At 45.8% G+C, this 22139-nt stretch overlaps 1 protein-coding gene across 1 annotated transcript in view; it reads right to left on the bottom strand.

Annotated features, from left to right (window-relative positions):
- The window catches only part of plxnc1 (plexin C1), a 148205-nt gene extending 138201 nt beyond the window's left edge, over positions 1-10004 (bottom strand). The window contains exon 1 of the mRNA XM_069908713.1: positions 8996-10004. Within this exon, the coding sequence (XP_069764814.1) occupies positions 8996-9937 (942 nt within the window). The 5' untranslated portion in view covers positions 9938-10004. The remainder of the gene's footprint in view (positions 1-8995) is intronic.
- Between the last annotated feature and the right edge of the window lie 12135 nt (positions 10005-22139).

The following is a 22139-nucleotide window of genomic DNA, read 5'->3' as shown; positions in this document are numbered from 1 at the left end:
AATGGTCAGTTGACATTTTGGGTCTAAACCCTTTGTTGAGATGGATGCCAGAGGTGAAATGACATATATAAAATTGGAAGGAAGCTGGGGGAGGGGTATAGGGCAGAAATTTGTGAATGGTGGAGAGATGGGGGTAGAGACGTGGGGAAAGAAACATTAGTGAAAGGTACAAGTGTAGGAGTAGGTAAACAAGAGGTGGAAACAGTGGAATCAGAAGGGGGAAGAGAATTAGAGAAATTAATGTTTATGTCATTGTCTAGGAGAAAATGACGTGTTGTGCCTCAAGTTTGCATTGAGCCTCAGCCCGACGATGCTAACGCAGATCGCGTGATCACTTTGCTGAACATCTATGCTGTGTACTTGTGGGTTTAAACTTGAGATTCCAGCAGCCAACTAAATTTAACTTCCCAAACCCTTCCTTACAGTGACATGTGTATCTTTGGCCCTAACCACTATCATGACCACAAGTTGTATGGCTTATTGACTCTATGTCTAACCAATTCCCTTCATTGGGTCACTGTTCGCTATGCTTCACCCACTCTTTCTGCTCTGTGTTCCATGACTTCGTGTCTGGGTATAATTAAATGTGATCCACTGAACTGATTCATTCTCAGAAAAAAAGCACGCTTTGTCAAGTACCTTTCCTTTCCATTTCCACAAGCAATCAATTTTTAAGCAGACATCCTCCAGCAACACAGAAATAAGTAATCCTCAGATATACACAACCCTTCGTGCCTGTGCAGTTTGCTGTTAATAATGCACCCAAGTCCAATACATTGGCATTTGAGATGTTTTCTGTAGCTCAAAGGATGAACATTCACTCCATCCCTTGAAAAATTATAAACAAACCCTACCCTTGTTTCCCTTCCATCCTTTAAGAGGTTGAGAAATATTTTATCTGAGCCTGGTGATTTATTCACTGTGACACTGACACATCCGCTCCTGCCTCCTGAAGAGTGTTTCTGATCTGTCAGGAAGGCATTTGGGGATTTTTTTTTCAACAGTGGACAACTTCCTTTGTCTACCAGTCCCTTTGCGATTACAGAGCTCACCAGTACACTCTTCTTAATAATGTTTTAAACTGTTGATTTTAGTCATCCTAAGGTTTTGTTGATGCCTCTTCCTGTTTTATTCTTCTTTTTCAGTCTCATAACGGCTTCTTTGACTTTCATTGGCACAAATCCTGGTCCTCGAGTTGAAAAATGGCAACTACAGACTCCAAAGGTGATCAAAAGCTTCGAAGCAAGTTGACCTCTCTTACACCTGCACCAATGAGTACTCACATACACCTGTGAAGCCAAACATTAGGGTGCCCTGAACTGAAGGAACTCTGTATAAAAAATGCTGTAATTTCCACATAGTCAAACCAAAATGTGCACAAATAATCTTGAATAAAATTTGAAATGTGCACTTTAAGCACATAGAATTATTGGATTACAAATTTTAAACTGTGGAGCACAGGGGAAAATAAAGGAAAATAGTATATTTGTCCCAAAATTTACGGAGGGCATTGTGGCGACCCACGGCGTTCCAACGCGCAAGATGGCGATGTGGCGATCCTGCAAGGGCCATGTTCACTAAATTGACTTTCTTAATGAGCACACCAGGGAACAGCGAGCACTGGCGGGAAAAGCTGGTGATGTCATTGCAGGGTGAACTGTCAATAAAATTAGTATTGTAATGGAATATTTAGGAGATAAATTAGTAAAATTAGAGTAGGTTACATACATTCACACACTTTAAAACAGATCTTATTTAAAACATTGAAGAATTCATATTCACTGAATTTACAAAAACTATGGAGAAAGCTGTGCACATTTCACGTAGGTGCTCATTGAAATGACGTCATTAAAGCAAAAAGCAGGAGACGCTCTGGCTGTAAAAAGCTCTTGGCAAGGGTTTTGATAGAGTGCACAGAAAGGTCACTCCTGGGTTTTTGTTTACCTAAAGACAACAGCTTGACCAAGAAGACTAACTCCTATTGTTTGCTGGAGGTCAGGGGTTTTGCAAGTGAGAGAGTCACATGGGCTTTCTGGTAGTTGATGAGAGAGACAGCTGAAACAAGCAGAAGAAGCTGGTTGGAACTGAAACAAACTCCAGAGCAGCGGATGGCTGGAAGTGCTATCTGATTGATGTTTCTCTTGGAATAAGTGGAACAGAAAGGAACTCAGTGTTAGCCTGAAAGAAAGAAGTTATCATCTGGAGAACCCTGATGAGGCAAGTTTCATCATTGAGGTGACTAATGGTGGTACCTCAGTTGTGGAAATCCTGGAACAACAAATTTCTCTCTGCAAACCTTATGAGAATCTTCCTGAGCAGTAAACATTAATCTTTCAAGCACCAAAGCCTGGTGAACTTTATACATGTTAAGTTCTGTGCACAGTATAAGAATTGCCTGCAACCAGAGAACTTGGAAGAAGGAGAAGTGAGATTGAACTGTGAACCAAAGAGCTTTTCTTAAATTTACACACACATCACATACACGTGCACTAAGAATTAGAAGAGGGTTAAGTTGGGTTTAGTTAAGTTAATAGAGATAAGTTAAAGTTTGATTCTGTTTTCATGTTTAAAGATAAATAAAAACAATTTTTGTACAAGTAACTACTTGCCTTGGTGAATATCTATTGCTGTTGGGTTTTGGGGTTCTTTGGGTTCGTAACGGTATTGCCCGTACTCACCTCGTGTCAGTGACTTTCTTTCACAGTCTGCTGTAGCACACGCTACATTGGTGACTGGTCCAAACAGCACTTTGGACCCGGTGATGGAGGAACAAGCAACACTCCACACAGTTTCACTGAAACTGCCGACATTCTGGACTTTGCAGCCACTGGTACGGTTCAAGCAGGCTGAGGCCCAGTTCCAGATTTGACAGCTCGCAGTCGACGCCACAAGGTATTACTATGTGGTGAGCTCACTTGACCAGGACACAGCCACCATGGTCATTGATTTCCAGCAACCTCCAAAGCACAACAAATATGAGGCCACCAAAGAGCTATTAACCTGCACTTTTGGGCTCTTGAATAGCAAGCATGCAGCCCGACTGCTGCACATGGACGGTTTGGGGGACAGGGACCCTTCCACTCTCATGTTAGCGTTAACCGATAGCCACAAGCCTTGCCTGCTCTTTGAGCAGATCTTCCTGGAGTGACTACTGGAGGATATTTGTCTGCTGCTCACTGAGGAGGACTTCAGCAATCCCAGGAAGGTTGCGGCTTGAGCGGACATCCTGCGGGGAGCAAAGAGAGACTCAAGCATCATGGTAGACCAAGTTGCAAGGCCTAGTGTGCAGCGGATGACTAGATCGCCACAGATAACCAGCAGGCTGACAGATTCCCCCACTGAGCAGTACTGTTTCTATCACCAACAGTGGGGTTTGGAGGCCCATCAATGTTGCCCTTTCTGCATGTTTCAGGGAAATGCCACAGCCGCCCAATGAGACAGCCTTCTCCATATATGGGATTCCTTATTGGGGGCAACGGTTCCTGGTCAACACCGGGGCCGAGATCAGTGTCCTGCCACCCTCAGCTCGCAACACCCAGCCTTGAGGGCAGCAAACAATTCAAACATCCAAACCTTTGGCACCCGCACCACCCCACTTCGCTTTGGGAACAGCCGCTTCACGTGGATGTTCACCCTGACAGCAGTGCAGCGCAACCACTACTGGGGCCAGACTTTCCCAGGGCTCATTGCTTGTTGGTGAACGTAAAAGGGCAGCAGTTAGTGCATAATAAGACTTTCCAGACCTTCCCCCTCAGGGCTATCACCAAATTCCAGTCCACCTGGAGGACATTGCTAAAACCACCATCATTACACCCTTCAGTTTGTTCGAGATCCTGAGGATACTTTTCAGGTTAAAAACGCAGCTCTGACGTTCCAGAGATTGATGGACGTGGTGGGCTGGTATCAATTTACTGCGTTCATTTACTTGGACAGCATTCCAGCCGTACCCACCAAGAACATGCGGCCCACATAAGGCAGCTATGCACCTGCCTCAGTGAGTTGGGCCTGACCATCAACCCAGACAAATGCCAGTTCAGGTGAGAGGCAATAAACTTCCTGAGCCACAGAATCAATAGACACGGGACGACACCTCTGCCCTAAAAGGTAGAGGCTGTCAGATGTTTCACCAGGCCACATTCGGTGATAGGTCTCCAGGAGTTTTCCTTTACGATTAATTTCTACCACTGCTTCATATCGGCGGCAGCCCATGTCATTCGCCCATTTTTCTCACTCATGGCAGGGAAGCAAAAAGAGGCTGAGCGGAACGAGGAAGTGTCAGAAGCCTTCCAGAAGGCCAAAGATACTCTGGCCAACGCAATGCTCCTGGGGAATCCGAGGATAGACACCCCACCGGCCTCATGGCGGACGTATCAAACATAGCAGACGGGGGTGTACTTGAGCAATGAGTCAGGGGCAATGTCAACCTCTGGCCTTCTTTATCAGGGATTCCAGTTCCCCCCCCCCCCCCCCACCTCCCATGCTCAAGTACACTGCTTTCAACTGCAACTCCTGGCATTGTTCTTAGTGGTCCAACATTTTAGATATTTCCTGGAGTGGAGGTGATTCAGGTCTTCACGGATTACAAACCATTGACCTTCGCCTTCAATAAAGTGTCGGACCCTTGGTCAGCCAGGAAGCAAAGGCACCTGGCCTATATATCCGAGTTTACCATGGATATAGAGCACATCTCTCTCTGCATCAGCCCCAGCAATCAGACCCTCCTCTGTGACATTTCAACAGGCAACCCTCACCTCATTGTCCCGGCAGCATGGAGATAACCAGTGCACCCAGCCATCAGGACCACCATCAAGATGGTAGCCAGCAGTTTTGTCTGGCATGCCCTCTGTAAGTAGGTCAGCCAATGGGCCAGAACTTGCATGCACTGGTACATATCAAAGGTACAGACACATGTTAAAGCACCCCCACTCCCAGCCATTAGAACCGGCATGATGGTGATTCAGCCACATGCACATGGACATTGTGGGACCCCTACTGGTGTCACAGGGGACATGGTACCTGTTGACGATAGTGGACAATGGTTGACCATCTCACAAGGTGGCCGGAAGCAGTCCCACTGGTGGAAACCTCAACGGAGGCCTATGCCAGAGCCCTAATAAATACATGGTTTGGAGTCCCGGAGCACCTGACATCAGACAGGGGTGCACAATTCATCTCAGGGCTCTGGGTGGCTTTAGCCAGCCTCCTGGAAACCCAACTCCATCACACCACAACATATTATCCCCAAGCAAAAGGATTGGTGGAGAGGTTCCACAGACACCTCAAAGAGGCGCTGATTGCCCAACTCAAAGGTCCAAACTGGGTTGACCAATTACCAACGGTCCTCCTGGGAATCCGCACCACACCCAAGGAGGACTTCAATACCCCGGCATCTGAAATGGTGAATGGAGCACCACTGGTCATCTCTGGGGAATTCCTGGCCGCCACCAGAAAAACAGACTAAACACTAGCAAAGGCCCTCGAGAGACTGAGAGAATGACTGGACACACTGGCCCCAACACAACCCTCAGCACATGGCTAGCCCAAGACGCTCATCCCCAGGGACCTGAGAAAGTGCACATATGTTTTTGTGCAGAGAGGGCCACACTGGGGGCTGCTACAGCAGCCATACAAGGGGCCACACCAAGTGGTCAGGCATAATGGGGCTATATGTATGCTGGACATCGGCGGTAAGGAGGAAGTATTTATGACTGACTGCCTCGAACCATCACATTTAGACACTAGCCAGCCAATCAACCCACCAGCCACACGCTGCAAAGGCATACCATCCAAAACCAAGGACAGTGCCCAGATCACCAGTTTGGTGGGGGGGCGGGGGGGTCTGAACGTGGCAATCCTGCAAGGGCCATGCAGACTGAATCGGCTTTCTTCACAAGCTGCCGGCCACAACAAGCACCAGCAGGAACGCCAGCCTATCCACAGCCGGCAAACTAGTGACATCATTTTTGCCAGAAGTGGAAAAACCACCAGGCCCAGCGGGCTATATAAGGCAGGGCAAACCGTCAATAAAGTTAGAAAACCAGAGTCCAGAGAACTCCGAAACCCAGCAGCAATTGATACTCATCAAGACAAATGGTTACTTAAACAAAAATTGCTCTTAATGATCTTTAAACATGAAAATAGAGTCACACTTTAACTTATCTCTATTGACTTAACTACCCTAACTTAACCACTTTCTAATTCTATGTAATGTGTGTGTAAGTTCAGAAAGGTTCTTTGATTCACAGTCCAAACTCACTTCTCATTCCTCCAAGTTCACTGGTTGCAGGCAATTCTTATACTGTGCACAGTATTTAACATTCATAAAGTTCACCAGGCTTTGGTGCTTGAAAGGTAAATGGATACCACTCAGGAAGGTTCTTGTCGGTTTTATGTACACTGACACCCACAACTGATTCCTTTTTAAATCAGCCACTTCAATGTCTTGCCAAAGAAACTTGCCCCCTCAAGGTTCTCTTTCTTTCAGGTCACCACAGAGTGCCTTTTTGTTTCTCTTATACCAAGTGAAACATTAGACAGCCAGTCCTCTCCTCTTGCATGAACCACAAGGGCTTTGACCAGGCTGAACTAAGCACTCACAACCCAAATGGGGTTTTCCACAAGCTTGCCAGCTTGTCCTGTTCCAGTTTCAGTTGCTGCTGCTGGCTGTAAAACTGATCTCTCTCAGAGAGAAAGCCTATTTGACTCTCTCTGCTTACAAAACCACATGATCCTCTTAGAACAGCAAGTTCCCCTACAGAAAATCTGTGACTCCGACAAGTTCTTTTACCTGTTGCCTTTTGTAAACAACAATCCATTAGTGAAATCTCTTGGGCACTCTCCAACATGTCTAGCAGCAAAGCTCCAGTATTTTAAATAAGATGTTTTAAAGTGTTTGTAGGTGACCTACACTAAAAGCCCTGCCCCAATTTATCTCCCAAAAACATATCTATAATCTGTCACAGTATTGTGAGAGATGAGCAACACTGATCTAAAAGAAAAGTGAGGATTGTGAGAGATGAGTAACACTGATATAAAATATGAAGATGAGGAGACTAGTATAGATATATGTGTAATGAATAAAGCCAGTATGAATAGGATAAGAATAGATATTAGAATGTTAGACTGAATAAGATAAGGGTCTTCTAGCCTTAGACAGAATTAGCAAGTTCTGCATGTAAGAAGTTAGTCAGCCCTGAGAGTCAGGAAGGTGTGAATAAAGACATGATAGGCACGACAGGATATCCCCTGGTCCTCCAAGTTCACAGAAACAGCTCGTAGGCAGACAGGATTGCCTCATGCCGGGCAGAAGAATGTAAGGGGGAGGGTACTTCTATAGTGAAATAAACTGGGTGAGCCCCAGTGTATGTGTGTATTCCCAGGGTAAGGGGAAGCAGCCAACTTTGCATTGTTGTATAATAAATGTTCTTTGTTCTCAATTTTTGTCTGGAGCAATTTCTGTGAAGGTACTTCTGTTTCTAACAGTATCGACTGTACTCACCTTGTGTCTGTCTCGCTTTCATGCCCTGCCGCTACACGTGCTACAATTTGCCCTTTTCCAGAAAGACAAATACAAAGTATTCCTTCAGAAATTACACATCTGCCTCCAGACTAAGACTGCCATTTTAGTGTCCACCAGTAACATCATTTCTTTCTCTTTTCTTTCACTCTGTAATTTATGGACAATCGGGGGTTTCCCCTTTGTCTCTCCCCTGTCAATATTTGTTCATGCACTATGTCCCTCACGTCTCCGTTTCTCATTCCCCCCCACCCCCGCACTTCCTCCAGGTTTTCGGCTATATTGCTACCCTTGGTATCTGTTCCAAACTTCCTTATTTCGTCCCATCCTAGCCTGCAAATTTCTCAGCCTTGGTCAGATCTAGAACTGGAAGTTCCCCTTTCCTCTCTCGCAGAGTACATCTCAGGAAATTCACAACGCCACAAATGAAGAAGCAAATATTACTGACTCTGTCCTAGTGGTTGTCATTTTCAGCACGAGCTTCTTATTCCACATTGAATTAAATATATTAAATCCCTTAGAATCACAGAGCTACACAGCCTTCAGGTCCAACTCACCCACGCCAGCCAGTTTGCACGTCCAACCCATCTCATTTGCCTGCATTCAGCCTATAGGTGTCAGTTATAGCCACCTCTTTAGCTTCCTCTTTCATAGCTTTTGCGTGGAAAGAAAGTTGCCTCTCAGATCCCTTTGAATCTTTCCCCTCTGTGAAACTTTCATCGATGCTCTCCAGTTGTAGACTCCCCTACCTTTGGAAGGACTGTGACTGTTTGACGCACCTTGATGAAGGGCTCAAGCCTGAAAAGTCTTTATCTGTGCTATATAAAGGACCCTGACCAGCTGAGTTTCTGTGTTTTTACTTCAACCTGGGACATAGTACTTCACCTGATCTCTGAGGTCACCCCAAGGTGGTGGGGGGGGGGGGGGGTGGTGGTGGGAGGGGAGGGGAGAAGCCTCTCCAGCCTCTTCTTACAACTCAATCCCTACATGCTGCAGTCCCAATAACAGATTGCATGCAATCTGGAGGCACCTGGCTGTCGAGCAACGTCAATGGGGGGGAAGGATGGATGGCATTTTGAGCTGAAATTCAGGAAAGAAGCAGGGAGAGAGTGAGACAGGGATCCCACGTGGGATTGGTGAAACAAGCAAGGATGAAACATAGACAGGCAAGGAATGGCACACGCCAGACACAGAGAGAGGGTGGGGGGGGGGGGGGGGGGGGGAAGGGGTCAAGAGGAGCCCCTGGCTGAGTACTCGATGACTGTCGGTCTCTGGGTGTGAGCTACTTATTTCCTGCAGCCCGAAGTCTGGACTAACTAGAGTTTACTCTTTTAGACGTTATTTCGCTTGTTCCCAAGATTCCAGTGAGCAGCGAGCGCTTTATCTGACAAACGGTGGCGCGCCCCGGCCCCGAGGAAATATTCAATCAGCATGTGAGCTACGAGGCTGGCGTTAAGTAATGTGTTGGAGAGAACGTACCTCCTTGATTTTGTCCAAGTCGTAGACGCAGAGGGCATTGTACTGGGGCTGTTTCGGTCGAGAGAAAACTATAGCCAGGAAGGACTGGGGCTTGGAGGTGCTGAGGAGGGCGGATGACAAGACCTGGAGAGCACCGTTCCCAGCCAGTCGACAGGACACATTGACCAGAGCGTAGGGTTTTAGAGAAGGAAGGTTAGCGACGAGGACCAGTGGCCCGGAGGTGTTGGTAGTGAGTGAAATGTAGATATTATTGCCCTTGTGGAAGCCTTGTATGAATTGGTACTCGACGAGATCATTGAAATGGACGCTCGGTTTACCGTCGTCGGTGTCAACGATCAGAAAGTTCTCGGGCAGCTCCAGAGACCTCGGAGACACCTCTGTTTTCAAGATCCCGTAGTAACTAGTATTGCCCTTGCAGCTTTCTGGGATAAACCTGCTGCCCTCGCCTGTGCCCGTGACGGCCGTCACTATGTAAGACCTCTTCTCAAACTCGACGATGAAAGCCACGGTGGAAGCTCGGGGGTCCTGCGCGGCCACTCTGCCCGTCTTGTCCGCTTCGAAGTGACTGATGTTGCTCAGCTGGCGCACCTCGCAGGCGCCGATCCTCACCGTGCCGCAGGTGAGAAGAAATTGGTGCTCCTCCACCGCCAGGATCCTGTTTACATTGGTGGTCTTCTCCCAGGGGACGCAGCATTTATCCCTTTCCACGCAAGGCCCGTCCACCCTCGGCCCTGTCCTCGCCCACATCTCCAGCGCCAGGCTCCGGTTGAACTGATACAAGAAGTTGTCGGTGGCCACGTACACCCTGCCGCCACCGCTGACGCTCATCGCGATGTTATTGGTGTCGGTCTCAAATCGGTAGCTTGGGTCCGTGTCCGAGGCCAGCAAAGTAGCAAAGAGCAGGGGGCAAAGGCGAAGGCACCTCGAGGGATGCATGGCCATCGGATTGAACAGACACAAGACCTTGTCCGCCTTCCTCCCTTCAAACTCGCTGTCTGTCGAGTGTGACAAGAACTTGCAAAGACAGTGGGACTATTTCCTTTTCCGCTTGAATTTCCTGCTGTGCACCCACAAGCGCACCCTGTGGGCGCTGGAAGGCGAGGATCACCCTGCCCCGTCCCACCTCTCGGCACTGAGTCTGGAGCCTTCAACGTGAGGAGTTCCTGCTGCCAGACCAACGACTCCTCTCTGAATCTCTGCCATTGGATCTTGACCCTCTGCTGAGGAAGACAGGGCTTCTCCACCTTTCTCTTCCCTCTCACATCCCACTTGAAGCGATCCCTATGCCATCGGTGCTCTGTGATGAGTAAGGGATTGCTTAAGGTGAGTGGGAAGGTTGAGAATCATTGCTCTGGACCCAATTGTTACTGAAATATTTTGCTGGAGAAAATTGTCACTGGGCCATTTCCTTTGGAGTTCTGAAACCGTGCACATAAATGAGGTACGAGTAAAACAGTGGATTTCAAACTTTTTCTTTCCACCCACATCCCACCTTAAGCAATCCCTTACCAATCAAAGAGGGATATGAGTGGGAAGAAAAAAGTTGAGGACCCCTGAAGGACTCCATCTTCTCATTTTAAACGTGGGAACCCTTTGGAAAATCCCAATTTTCCACCACCTCTTCTACCAGGAAGGGCTGCATTACAATTACAATCGCAGTCTCCCAGATATCCTCCCTTGCTTCTTTTGTTAGCCAAGGATGTATTTCATCTGGCTCTGGTGATTAATCCTCTTTCCAAAACGGATTTCTCAGTTTAACCGACTTCTCCATCCAATATTTCACAATTGTTCTTAACTTTGAATATTGGCACCTCTGCCCCTCTTTGGTTCACCTATTTTCTCCCCCCAGCCCATAACTCACCAACATCCTGCTTTGAAGACAACAGCTGCAAAATGCTTAAGAATCCATTTCCTTCTCCTCCATACACATTGGTACTAGCAAACAATGATTTTTCTCATTGATTTTAGATGGCAGCTTTTAGCTTTCAGAATTTTGCTTTTTATTCCACTCCCGACACTTTTATACTTTCAATAATACTCTTTCTATAGGTTTCTCCTTTACCAAACAGAATTGCAGTAAGTTACATGGATGTACAACACAGTGAGGTCATTGCATGGAACAGGTCAGTGTCAGGATTTATACTCCATACAGGTTGCCTCCCACCAAGGTGCCATTCCTCTCCATCCCTTAATTCATGGATTATGACTGCCCTCAAACATACCAAGACCACCTCTGTCACCTATGCCATGTGGTAGCAAGTTCCACATTCTCATCTGTTTTGTAAAATACAATGCAGATTGATAGGAACAGTCCAGGTAGGGTCAGGGCCTGTGAAAGACCAATCCAGTCAGTCCCACTATCCACAAAGCCCTGCGGATCTTTCCATTGAGTGGTTCTCAATCTTTTTCTTTCCACTCGCATCGCACTTTAAGTAATCCCTATGCTCTGTGATTAAAAAGGGATTGCTTAAGGTGGGAGATGAGTGGGAAGGTTGAGAATCACTGCTCTGGACCCAATAGTTAGTGAAATATTTTGCTTGAAAAAAATGGTCATTGGCCCATTTCCTTTGGAGTTCTGAAACCATTTGCATAACGAGTCAATGAGATATGATTAAAACAGAGGTTTTCAAATGTTTTCTATGTGCGCACATGCATGCACGTGAAAAAATGACCATTATGATTTGGCTGTGCTCACGGACTTGAAATTTCTATAGAATTTCACATTTCAGATTTATTGTCAGAGAACATACGACATCACATACAACCCTGCGATTCTTTTCTCCTGCAGGCCAGGAGGAATTACCCAAAACAAATCTGTACACAGAGTAAACATGTAAACAAATTAAGAACTGTAAACAGATAACGAATGTCAATAAACTGACTGCAACACAGAACAAAAAAAATAAAGTGCACAAGTAAATTAGTTTGTGGCTGAGGAGTCTGATGGTGGAGAGGTAGCAGCTGTTCCTGAACCTGGTGGTGCGAATCTTTTGGCACTGATACCTCCTTCCTGCAGCAGTGAGAACAGAGCGAGTGTTGATCATCTTTGATGATTGCTGCTGCTCTCCAACAGCAACATTCCCTGTAGATGTTCTCGATGGTGGGGAGGGTTTTGCCTGTGATGTCCTGGGCTGTGTGCACTACTTTTTGGGGGGCTTTATGCTCAGGGTTATTGTCTCCCCATACCAGGCCAAGATACAGTCACTTTCCACCACACCTCTGTAGAAATTTGCCAAAGTTTCTGGTGTCGTACCAAACTTCCGCAAACTTCTGAGGCTCCCATTTGGACAGTTCAGCAATATAAAAGTTTAAATTTAAATGCACAGCACAGTAACAGGCGGGCCATGAGCCTGTGCCCCACAAATGCAGATTACAAATGCAACCTACAATCCCAGTACTTATTTGAGGGTGGGAAGAAACTGGAGCACCCAGAGAAAGCCCATGGAGACACAGGGAGAACGTACAAACCCGGACTGTAACATCATTGCGCTGACCATGCTGTTGACATTAGGCAATGTCACTGGTTTTAAGACAAATTTCATTCACTTCAGTTCTGTGGGTTAAAAGGTTACAAAGAATCCAGTGCAGGGACCAGGCCCTGCCCCTTGTGAGACAGGAGGTGCTTGACAGGGCAGGTTGTGGTTGGGATGCTGATGTTTATGTTTGTTGCCTTGCCCGCTCCCCTCATAGAGGCTGGAAGTGCTCAGCTTGTTCTCAAGTGCCCCTTTTCTACTTTGAGTTGCCATGAGTTGCCGAGGTTCCTTTAGGTCAGTGAGGATGCAACATTCCCCACCGCCCCCCCCAGGAAAACTTTGAAACTTTTTTTGTAATATTTTATTTGTCATTTTAAATGTATTTAACAATCAACAATCATACCAAACCCCTCTCCTCGAAACAAGTCCTATTAAATCGAGAAAAAAACGAAGAAAATGAAACACAAAAAAAAACATCTTGCCAGTGCGAACACTGAAACACGTGGAGACACGATAATCCCACATTTCATCTTGTATTTATATGTGTGAGTTCTTCAGACAACACATGGATGAAGGAAAAAGTTCTTTACTTTAAAGTTGATAAGAACAGCACATGAGGCTGCAAGTCTCCATTACAGCTCTGCATACTGAGTGTCTCCTTCTCTGTGTCATCCAAGTATAATCAATCAGTAAAGCATTGCTAGTTGCCTTGTAACCACCATCACTATCATTACACCACAGTATTAAAACCTTTACAGGTCTACTGAGTAGACAGTAGCGACCGTAACCCTATAATGGTGCCAGTGAGGTATCTATACACTCTAAATAAGGCTGCCAGATTTTTTAGGAACTTATTAATCTCTGAAGACTACCCACCCATGAGAAGATGGGAGTCAGACTTCTATGCACTTCCTGGCCACACATAAGGCAATTTCTGTGAAGTTAATTTGAGAATTAGTTAGTGATCTACCAACCATGGTAAAGTTCCACAGAAGACGAACCTCTGGGACTACTGGGAAGGGAACTCTCGTGATCTTGGTTAGGGTGTGACAGAGGTCAAACCAGGTAGAATGTAAAAAAACAACACATCTCTGTTGATTCAGGTTTATACTGGTGTAATTTCTGTGGGGTGAGGTACAGTTAATGGAGAAAATTATAATGGACCAATCTATACCTGGTATTGATAGTAGCCAATAAACGTCCCTGACACAGATCTGACCAGAGTTGTTCGTCAATTGTTGTGCCTGAAGTCTGATTCCCATCTCATCCTGGCTTTGGGCTCTCACTCATCAAAAAGTACATTCTAGAAATAAACATATACATTTCCTTCATGGAGTAGTTCCTTCTTTTCAGTGAGCCCTGGTAGAGTCATTTCAGGGCCTAATTGGCCCTAAGAAAGGATTGTAACTGAAGGTAACAAAAAACAGGTCTCATTGGACAAGTCATATTTCTTCTTCAGCAGTTTGAATGACACGAAAAGTCCTTTTTCATAACATCTTTGAAACGTTTTCTCTGTCCTTCTGGATGGAGCTCGAAGCAGAGTGCTTGGTATGGGACATTGGTGACAGGAGAGCATCAATGCTGGCCTTGAGAGTACAATGAGCCTGCCAACAGATCTAGATTTTTACAGAGACGCTGTTGGTGCTTCATCAGTGCCTTAGACATTGTACATGTTTCGAAACAAGAAAGTCTGCAAGCACTGTGATTGCAGGAAAAACATAGAAATGCTGGAGGAACTCAGCAGGTGTCAGTGTCCATAGGAGGTAAAGACATATTACTAACATTTCAGGCACGTACTATATCTTCACTGTGGAAAATCCAATTAAAACTTAGGGAGCTGCACCACCTGCTGTTCATCACTGTTTATAACCTTGCACAGACCTTTATTATGAATAATTCTTTTCTGATTTGGCATTCTTCAGAAATGCATGCCTATTTTACATCTGCTGCATGATGTAAGTTATGATCGTTTGTGGAATTCGTTGCCGTGGATGGCATTCTTGATCAGGGAGGGAACCAGGTTACGAGGAGAAAACAGGAGAATGGGGTTGAAAAGAATTGTAAATCACTGTGGTGGAATGGCAGGGCGGACTAGATGGGCCAAATGACCTATCACTGCTCCTTTTCACCAGCAAATCTACTCAAACACAAACCCACTGCAGGTGGAGTTAAGCAAGGCTGCTTCATCAATTTACACCAGACAATGAAGAATTTGCTTTCTCAACACTTTTAGGTGTACTCTATGGATTTTTGGCAGCTAAAGATGAAAAATTACAAAATTTTCCTATCATGTACCATTTTTTAGATATAACCTGGGTTTTTTTTATCATTTCCTGTCATATTTTAAGTCTACTTCAAGCATATAAAACCATGAAGGGCAACACGTCATTGAAAATTAATTTTCTGCATTCGCACTTGGACTTTTTCCCTGCTGATCTTCGTGCAGTCAGTGACGAACCTGGGGGAAAGTTACACCAGGACATCACGACCATGGAAAAGCGGTATCAGGGCAACTGGATCCATCAATGCTGACTGACTAATTGTTGATCACTGACACTAGAGGCATCAGATGCTGAGTACAAACGAAAATCAGCGGCAAATCATTTTTTGGTCAGTTGAACTAACACATCATGATACAACTAAACATGCTAAATTCAATAAAAGTTCATTCAATATTTCCCCAACTTTCTACGCGATACAGCAAATTTGAAATTATCTTTGTGTTCAGCTTGAAGGTTTCTATTGCAATCACCAATTTGTTTTCAGAAGCAAACCTTTTTTAAAAAAATTTATTGACAGTGTTTCCTCTCCAACAAATTCCCACTGAAGACACACAAAAGGCTGCAGATGCTGGAATCTGGAACAAAAAAGCAATCTGCTGAAGGAACTCGGCGTCCATAAGAGAAGGATAATTGTGTCAGAACCTTCTTAATGAAGGGCTCCATCCTGAAATTACTGACCCAAAACATTTTGACTATTCTTTTTCTCCCACACACGCTGCTCAATCCACTGAGTTCCTTCAGCGGATAAACCAAAAAATCTGCAGATGCCGGTGCCTAATGCAGGACACAAAGGGACTGGAGATACTCAGCAGGTCATGGAACATCCAAAGGAAGTGAAAAGGCAGGCAATGTTTCAGGCCTGAGTTCTCCATTAGGAATGTCGAAAATCAGGCAGACGCCTGAATTAAAAGGTGGGCACAGGAGAAGGGAGAAGAGCAGAGGCTAATAGGTGGATGCAAATAGGAGGGGAGAAGAGAATTAAAGGATGGAGAAGGGAGAGGGCTAAGCTCTCTGATAAAAAAAAGGAAAGGAACGGGATGGGGAGTTGTAGGAAGGGCAACAGAGGGATGAGGGAAAAAGACCGGGAGGGGGAGGTAATGGAAATTGGAGGTCAATCTTCATGCCGCATGGTTGGAGACTGCCGAGAATATAAGATGTTGTATCTCCAGTTCACTGATCACCTCAGCTTGGCAGTACATGAAGCCATGGACCGACATGTCCGTGTTTCAACAGTGTGAGGAAGTAAAGTGGTTGGTTACTGGGAGGTCCTTGGTGTGGCTGCAGACAGAGCCATGGTGCTCAATGATCTCCCAGTCCTCGTCTAGTCTCTCCGATGCAGAGGAGGCTGCATCGGGAGCACTGGATGCAGAAGATGACCCCTGCAGATTCACAAGTGAAGTGTGGTTTCACTTGGAAAGACTAACTGGGGGCCCTGAATTGTGGTGAGGGAGGAGGTATGGGCGCATGTAGCACTTCTTGTGGTCACAGGGGTAGGTACCAAGGGGACAATTGATAGGAAGGGTTGAAAAAATGAGGGAGTCACAGAAGGAGAAATCCCATTGGAAAGTAGCGAGGGGAGGAGAATGTGAATCTGGTGGTCGGATCCCATTATAGGTGCCAAAAATTCTGAAGAAAAATACGTTGGATGGAAAGGGTGGTGGGGTGAAGGGAACTTTTTCCTTATTGCATCTAGGAGGGGAAAGGCAGATGACCCGAAAATAGAGGAGATGCGAGCAAAGGCCGAGTTTATAGCAGTGGAGGGGAAGTCACGTTTTATGAAAGACATCTCATATGTCCTGAAATGGAAGACCTCCTCCTGGGAGCAGAAGTGGCAGAGGAATTGAGAGAAAGGAGTAGAATTCTAACAGGAGACAGGGTTGGAAAGGGTTTAGATAAGGTGGGAGTTGGTGGGTTTATAAAAGATGTTTGTAGATAGTTTGTCTCCCAAAATGGAGACAGAGAGATCGAGAAAGTTGCCAGAGATGGACCGAGTAAATTTGAGGTCAGGGTGGAAGTTGGCAGAAATGTGGATAAAGGTGATGAACTCATCATGGGTGCAGGAGATAGCACCAGTGTAATGGAGAAAGAGTTGAAGAGCCTTGCCTAGGTAAGCCTTGCAACAGATTGCTATTGACATCCAACAAAAAGTCAGACATAAATGGGAGCCACACAGGTACCCTTGGCTACACCTTTGACTTGGACATTGCGGGATGAGTCAAAGTTATTTAAATGCTTTTGCATTTTTAAATTCTAAATTCTTTTTAAATTTAGGTATCCAGCTGGTAACAGACCCTTCCAGCCCAAGGATACCTGCCACCTAATTACACCATATGACCTACAGAAGGTGTATATTTTGAACGGTATGGAGAGGCCGGAACACCCAAAGGAAACCTACGCAGACACGGGGAGGACGGACAAATTCATTACAGATGGCGCAGGATTCGAACCTGGGCTGCTGGCGCTGTAAAAGCGTTGCGCCAACTGCTACGATATCCATGCGCCCTCACTCATTGAGGGTGTGTGCAAGTTCTGGCAAGTGGAGAAGAGTGATGGTGGAGGGGGACTGGTTAGGGGATTGATTATTAAGGAAGAAGTGGAGAGCCTCGAGACCTTCTTTATGGGGATGGAAGAACACAGCATCCGGATGCCCATGGTTTATTCTCGTAAACCTCCTCTAGACCTGCTCCAATACCTGCACATCTTTCCTTAGATAATGGGGCTCAAAACTCCAAATGTAGTCTTACCATTGCCTTATAAAGTCTTACATTACATCCTTGCTTTTTTTAAAATTCTAGTCCTCACAAAATGAATGCTGTGGTGTATTTGCCCTCCTTACTCCAAACTCAACTTCCCAAGTCCATTAGATCTCAGCTTTCTGCATTCTCTCCCCATTTACAAAATAGTCCATGCCTTTATTCCTTCAACTGAAAAGCATGACCGTGCACTTCCCCATTTTGTATTCCATCTGCTATTTCCATGACCATTCTCCCAACCTACCCGTCCTTCCTCAGACTCCCTGCGTTCTCAATACTCTTTTCCCCTCCATCTATCTTTATCAGAATCAGGATTTACTGTCATGAATAAGTCAGAAAATTTGGGGTTTTGTGTCAGCATCATAGAGCAAACATTCATATTATAAACCATCTGGACAATAAATATATAATTAAAATAGTACTGCACAAAAACTGAGGCGGTGACTTTAGTTCGTTGATCATTCAGGAATCTGATGCCAGTGGGGATAAGGCTGTCCTTGTGCCACCGAGTGCTCGGCTTAAAGCTCCTATACTTTCTTCCCGTTGGAAGCAGAGTGAAGAGGGCATGGCCTGGGTGATGGGGGTCTTTGAGGATAGAGGCTGCTTTTTTAAGACTCCACCATATGTAGATATCTTCGATGGAGAGAAGTCTGGTGCCTGTGATGTCACAGGCCGAGTTAACAACCCTCTAGAGTTTATTCTTGTCCTGAGAGTTGGTGCCTCCATACCAGGCAGTGATGCAACCGGTTAGAATACTCTCCTGTAGAGGTTTTCGTCTTCGGTCACAGACCAAATCTCCTCAGATAAAATACACCCACTGGCGAGCCATCTTTGTGATTGCATCAACATGGGGGCTCCAGGACAGATCCTGGGAGATGGTGACACCCAGGAATTTGACCTTCTTGACCCTCTCCGCTACTAAGCCCTCGATGAGGACTGGGTCGTGTTCCCCGGACTTCCTCCTAAAGTCCACAATCGTCTTCTTGGTTTTGCTAACATTGAGTGCAAAGTTGTTGGTGTGACACTATTCAATGATCCATTTCTCTCCTATACACTTCTTCATTACCGTTTGTGATTCTGCCGACAACTGTGATGTCATCTGCAAACTTGTAGATGACATTGGAATTGTGCCTGGCCACACAGTCATGGGTCTATAGCAAGTAAAGCAGTGGATTAAGCACGAATCCTTGGGATGTGGCTGTGTGGATAATCAGTGATGAGAAGTTGTTTCCAATTCGTACTGACTGTGGTCTTCCAATGAGAAAGTCAAGGATCCAGTTGCAGAGGGGGATTCAGAGGCCTAGAGTTTGTAGCTTCTTGACCAGCACTGAGGGAATAATGGTATTGAAGGCCGACCTATAGTCTATGAAGAGCAGCTGTTTTCAAGGTGATCCAGAGCTGAGTGGAGAGCCAGTGATATTGTATCTGTTGTGAAGCGATTGTGAATTACAGAGGATCCAGATCTTTGCTTAGGTATGTGGTAATTCTGGCTTTGACTAGCCTTTCAAAGCATTTCATCACAGTAGAAGTGCTCCTGGGTGATAATCGATGAGGCAGCTCACATTACTCTTCTTGGTCACCGGGATGATTGATGCCCTTTTGAAGCAGGTGGGAACCTCTGACTGCAGCAATGAGAGATTGAAAATGTCTGTGAACACTCCAGCTAGTTGATTGGTGCAGATTTTCAGTACCCTGCCAGGTACGCCGTCAGGGCCTGACACCTTGCGAGGAATCACCCTCTTGAATGATGTTCTGATGTCGCCTTCAGAGACTAGATATCACAGGGTCCTCAGCCTTTTCAGGGATTCTAGAGGACACGGTTTGGTTCTTCTTCTCCAAGAGGCCACAGAAGGTGTTCAGCTCGTCGAGTAATGAAGCATCACAGCCATCTATAATGTTCACCCTCGTTTTGTAGGCTATAACGGTCTCCTCTCCCTGCATAGCTGGCCTGTATCTGTCTCTAGCTTCTAGAATTGCCACTTAGATTCAGAGATGGCCTTCCGCAGGTCATACCTGGTCTTCTTGTAGAGATCTAGATCCCCGGTCTTAACACCCTTGCTCTTGCCCTCAGCGAGTTGCAAATTCTGATTCATCCAGGGCTTCTGGTTGGGGAATACCCAGTATATGCGCATGGGCACACACTCGTCCACGCAGGTCTTGATGAAGTCAATGCCATCATTGCATGTTCATTCAAGTCTATGGAGGAGTTCTTGAATATATTCTAGTCCACCGATTCAAAGCAGTCCTGCAGACGCTCCTCTGCCTCCTTTGATCACACTTTCACAGTCTTCACTACGTGCTGTGGTCCTCAGTCTCTGCTTGTACACCAGGAGTAGAAATACAGCCAGGTGAGCAGACTTGCCAAAGTGTGGTCATGGTATGGTTCAGTAAACATTCTTCATGGTGGTGTAGCAGTCGTCGAGGTTGCAAGGATGTTGGCTTTGCTGGGGGGGTGGTGATGCTGGCCATTTGCCCTCGTATTACCTGTGTGTAGATGGCCACCCAATGTGAGCAGGTTCTACAGCTTCCACACACAAGTTGCAGCAGTTGTTATCCCCGTACAGTCCTTGGTCTTTCTTCATGCAGCTTTTGCAGATGACCATGCTGCTTTGGGCTGCCACATGTTCACGTTTGTTAAATTCCTGCACACTCTCTGCTGTCTGGCCTAGACCAGGTACCCACAGTTCCCTCGGGGGGGGGGGAAAGGGGTGTGGATGATGGCTCCTTTGCTGTCCTCCCTCAGTTTCACCACTTGCTCTTTGCTGATCCAGATTCCAAACATGTCTTTGAAGTCCATGCAGGTCCCAGTTCCCTCGACGCAAGGCCCAGGAAGGTGAGCACGTCCACTAATAGCAGATGTGGGTTGAACAGGTGCACTATTATCATTCGTTACTTCTGCATTGGGTGAAGAGTGGCTGCAACTTGAATAATGAGTAGAGACATGTTCCCCTTCTCTTGGAAATCCTGGAGCATCCTCTGCCATTCTGTAGGGGTCTTGAGGATCACATCAGAGTAACTGTTCTCCACAACATCCTGGAAACAGAAGATGTCGTTCATATCAAATCTGCAGCATTCCATCAACACTTTCCTGACAAAGAGGTCCAGAGACAACGCTCATGTCCTTGACCGTCAATCTGACGGTGCAGGATTCTGGATTCTTTGTCCTCTCGAGGTTTGTTGCCATGGCCATCCTTGTGAGACTGGCAGAAGTGGACCTGCCGCTGAAGATTTCTCAATCAGCATGAATCCATCCCTGCATCTCTTCTGCTCCAATGGTCCTCTCAGGTACACTCCTCTTCTTTCCTCAGCCTTCCTGATGCCACAGCTACAGCTCCTCATGATCAGCTCTCTTGATCTTAGGCAACAGGTGGAGAAATGGTGACATGGTCTGTCCAATGGAGCCATCGGAGAGTAACAAGATAAGGGCTCAATCAGAGGGATGTTGGCTTGGGACTGGATGCTGACATTCAAAAATCACCTATAGTGAAAGGTTTTACATTCCAATTACAGAAAAGGTTTACAATTTCACTCTTCCTTTGGCTGCCATTTATTGTAAACATTTGATTTACACACTGACAGATAAAGTTTCTTTATTATTTAGAATCATACAACATTACAGCCCCTTTGGCCCTTCTAGTCTATGCCAAACCATTTTTCTGCCTAGTCCCAATGACCTGCACCTAGCCCATAGCCCTCCATACCACTCCTATCCATGTAGCTGTCCAAATTCTTAAGTATTAAATTTGAGCCCACATTCACCTCATCAGTAGGCAGCTCGCCGCACACTCACATCACTCTCTGTGTGATGAAGATCCCCCTAAGCTTTTCCCCTTTCACTGAACGCATGTCCTCTGGTTTGTTTCTCACCTACCCTCAGTGGAAAAAGCCTACCAGCATTTACTCTGTCTATTCCCCTCATAATTTTATACGTCTCTGCAGGATAAATCACGGTGCAGGAATTGGCTCAAAATTCCTGCACATTTCTCTTGCCCATGTAGCGGCAAAATTTCTTGATTGTGCCATTAACATGCCTGGAGTCTAAATGCCTGCCTTGTATTGACTTCCAAGAAAGCAGCTGAGTCTGTCAGCCCTCTCCCTAGAAACATTCAAGAGGCCATTTGCTGTAGAAACTATTTTTTTTGCACTGCCAGTTAGGGCAAGGCTTGTGAACTGGCTTTCTACTACCTCAAGCACAATTCATTTCTCAGCTGTGGTTTAAGTAGAGCGACTGACAAACCTGCCAGTTCACACACACACACCATCTTCTTATATGTCGCTTTCCCAACTCCTGACTGTATTTGCAGCTGTTAAATTAAGACAGATGTCTCATGTCCATTTTCAGAGTAAATATTTTCCCTTCTATGAAATTTGTACAAATTAGAGGACTCTGCATGTGAGAGTGAGAGATCATAAAATCAGAGTTAGACAAACCAGACAACAGTGAAAGGATTCAGATTCCACTGTACCCTTTCACCACTGAGAAGCAGTCTTTTGTTAGACCCCTGGCAAAGAATCAAAGCTATTTGGCTCTCATTGTGTTCCTGAAGTTCCTGACTGCAGATTATTCAAATACACAAATATCTCTCCTCACTTCCCCAAACAATCCCTTTCCACTCAGCACACTGCATTTCATTTT

Source organism: Narcine bancroftii, chromosome 13, assembly GCF_036971445.1.
Source record: "Narcine bancroftii isolate sNarBan1 chromosome 13, sNarBan1.hap1, whole genome shotgun sequence".
Lineage (NCBI taxonomy): Eukaryota > Metazoa > Chordata > Chondrichthyes > Torpediniformes > Narcinidae > Narcine > Narcine bancroftii.
Note: the sequence above shows the minus strand (reverse complement) of the source record. Positions and strands in the feature narration are given on the sequence as shown.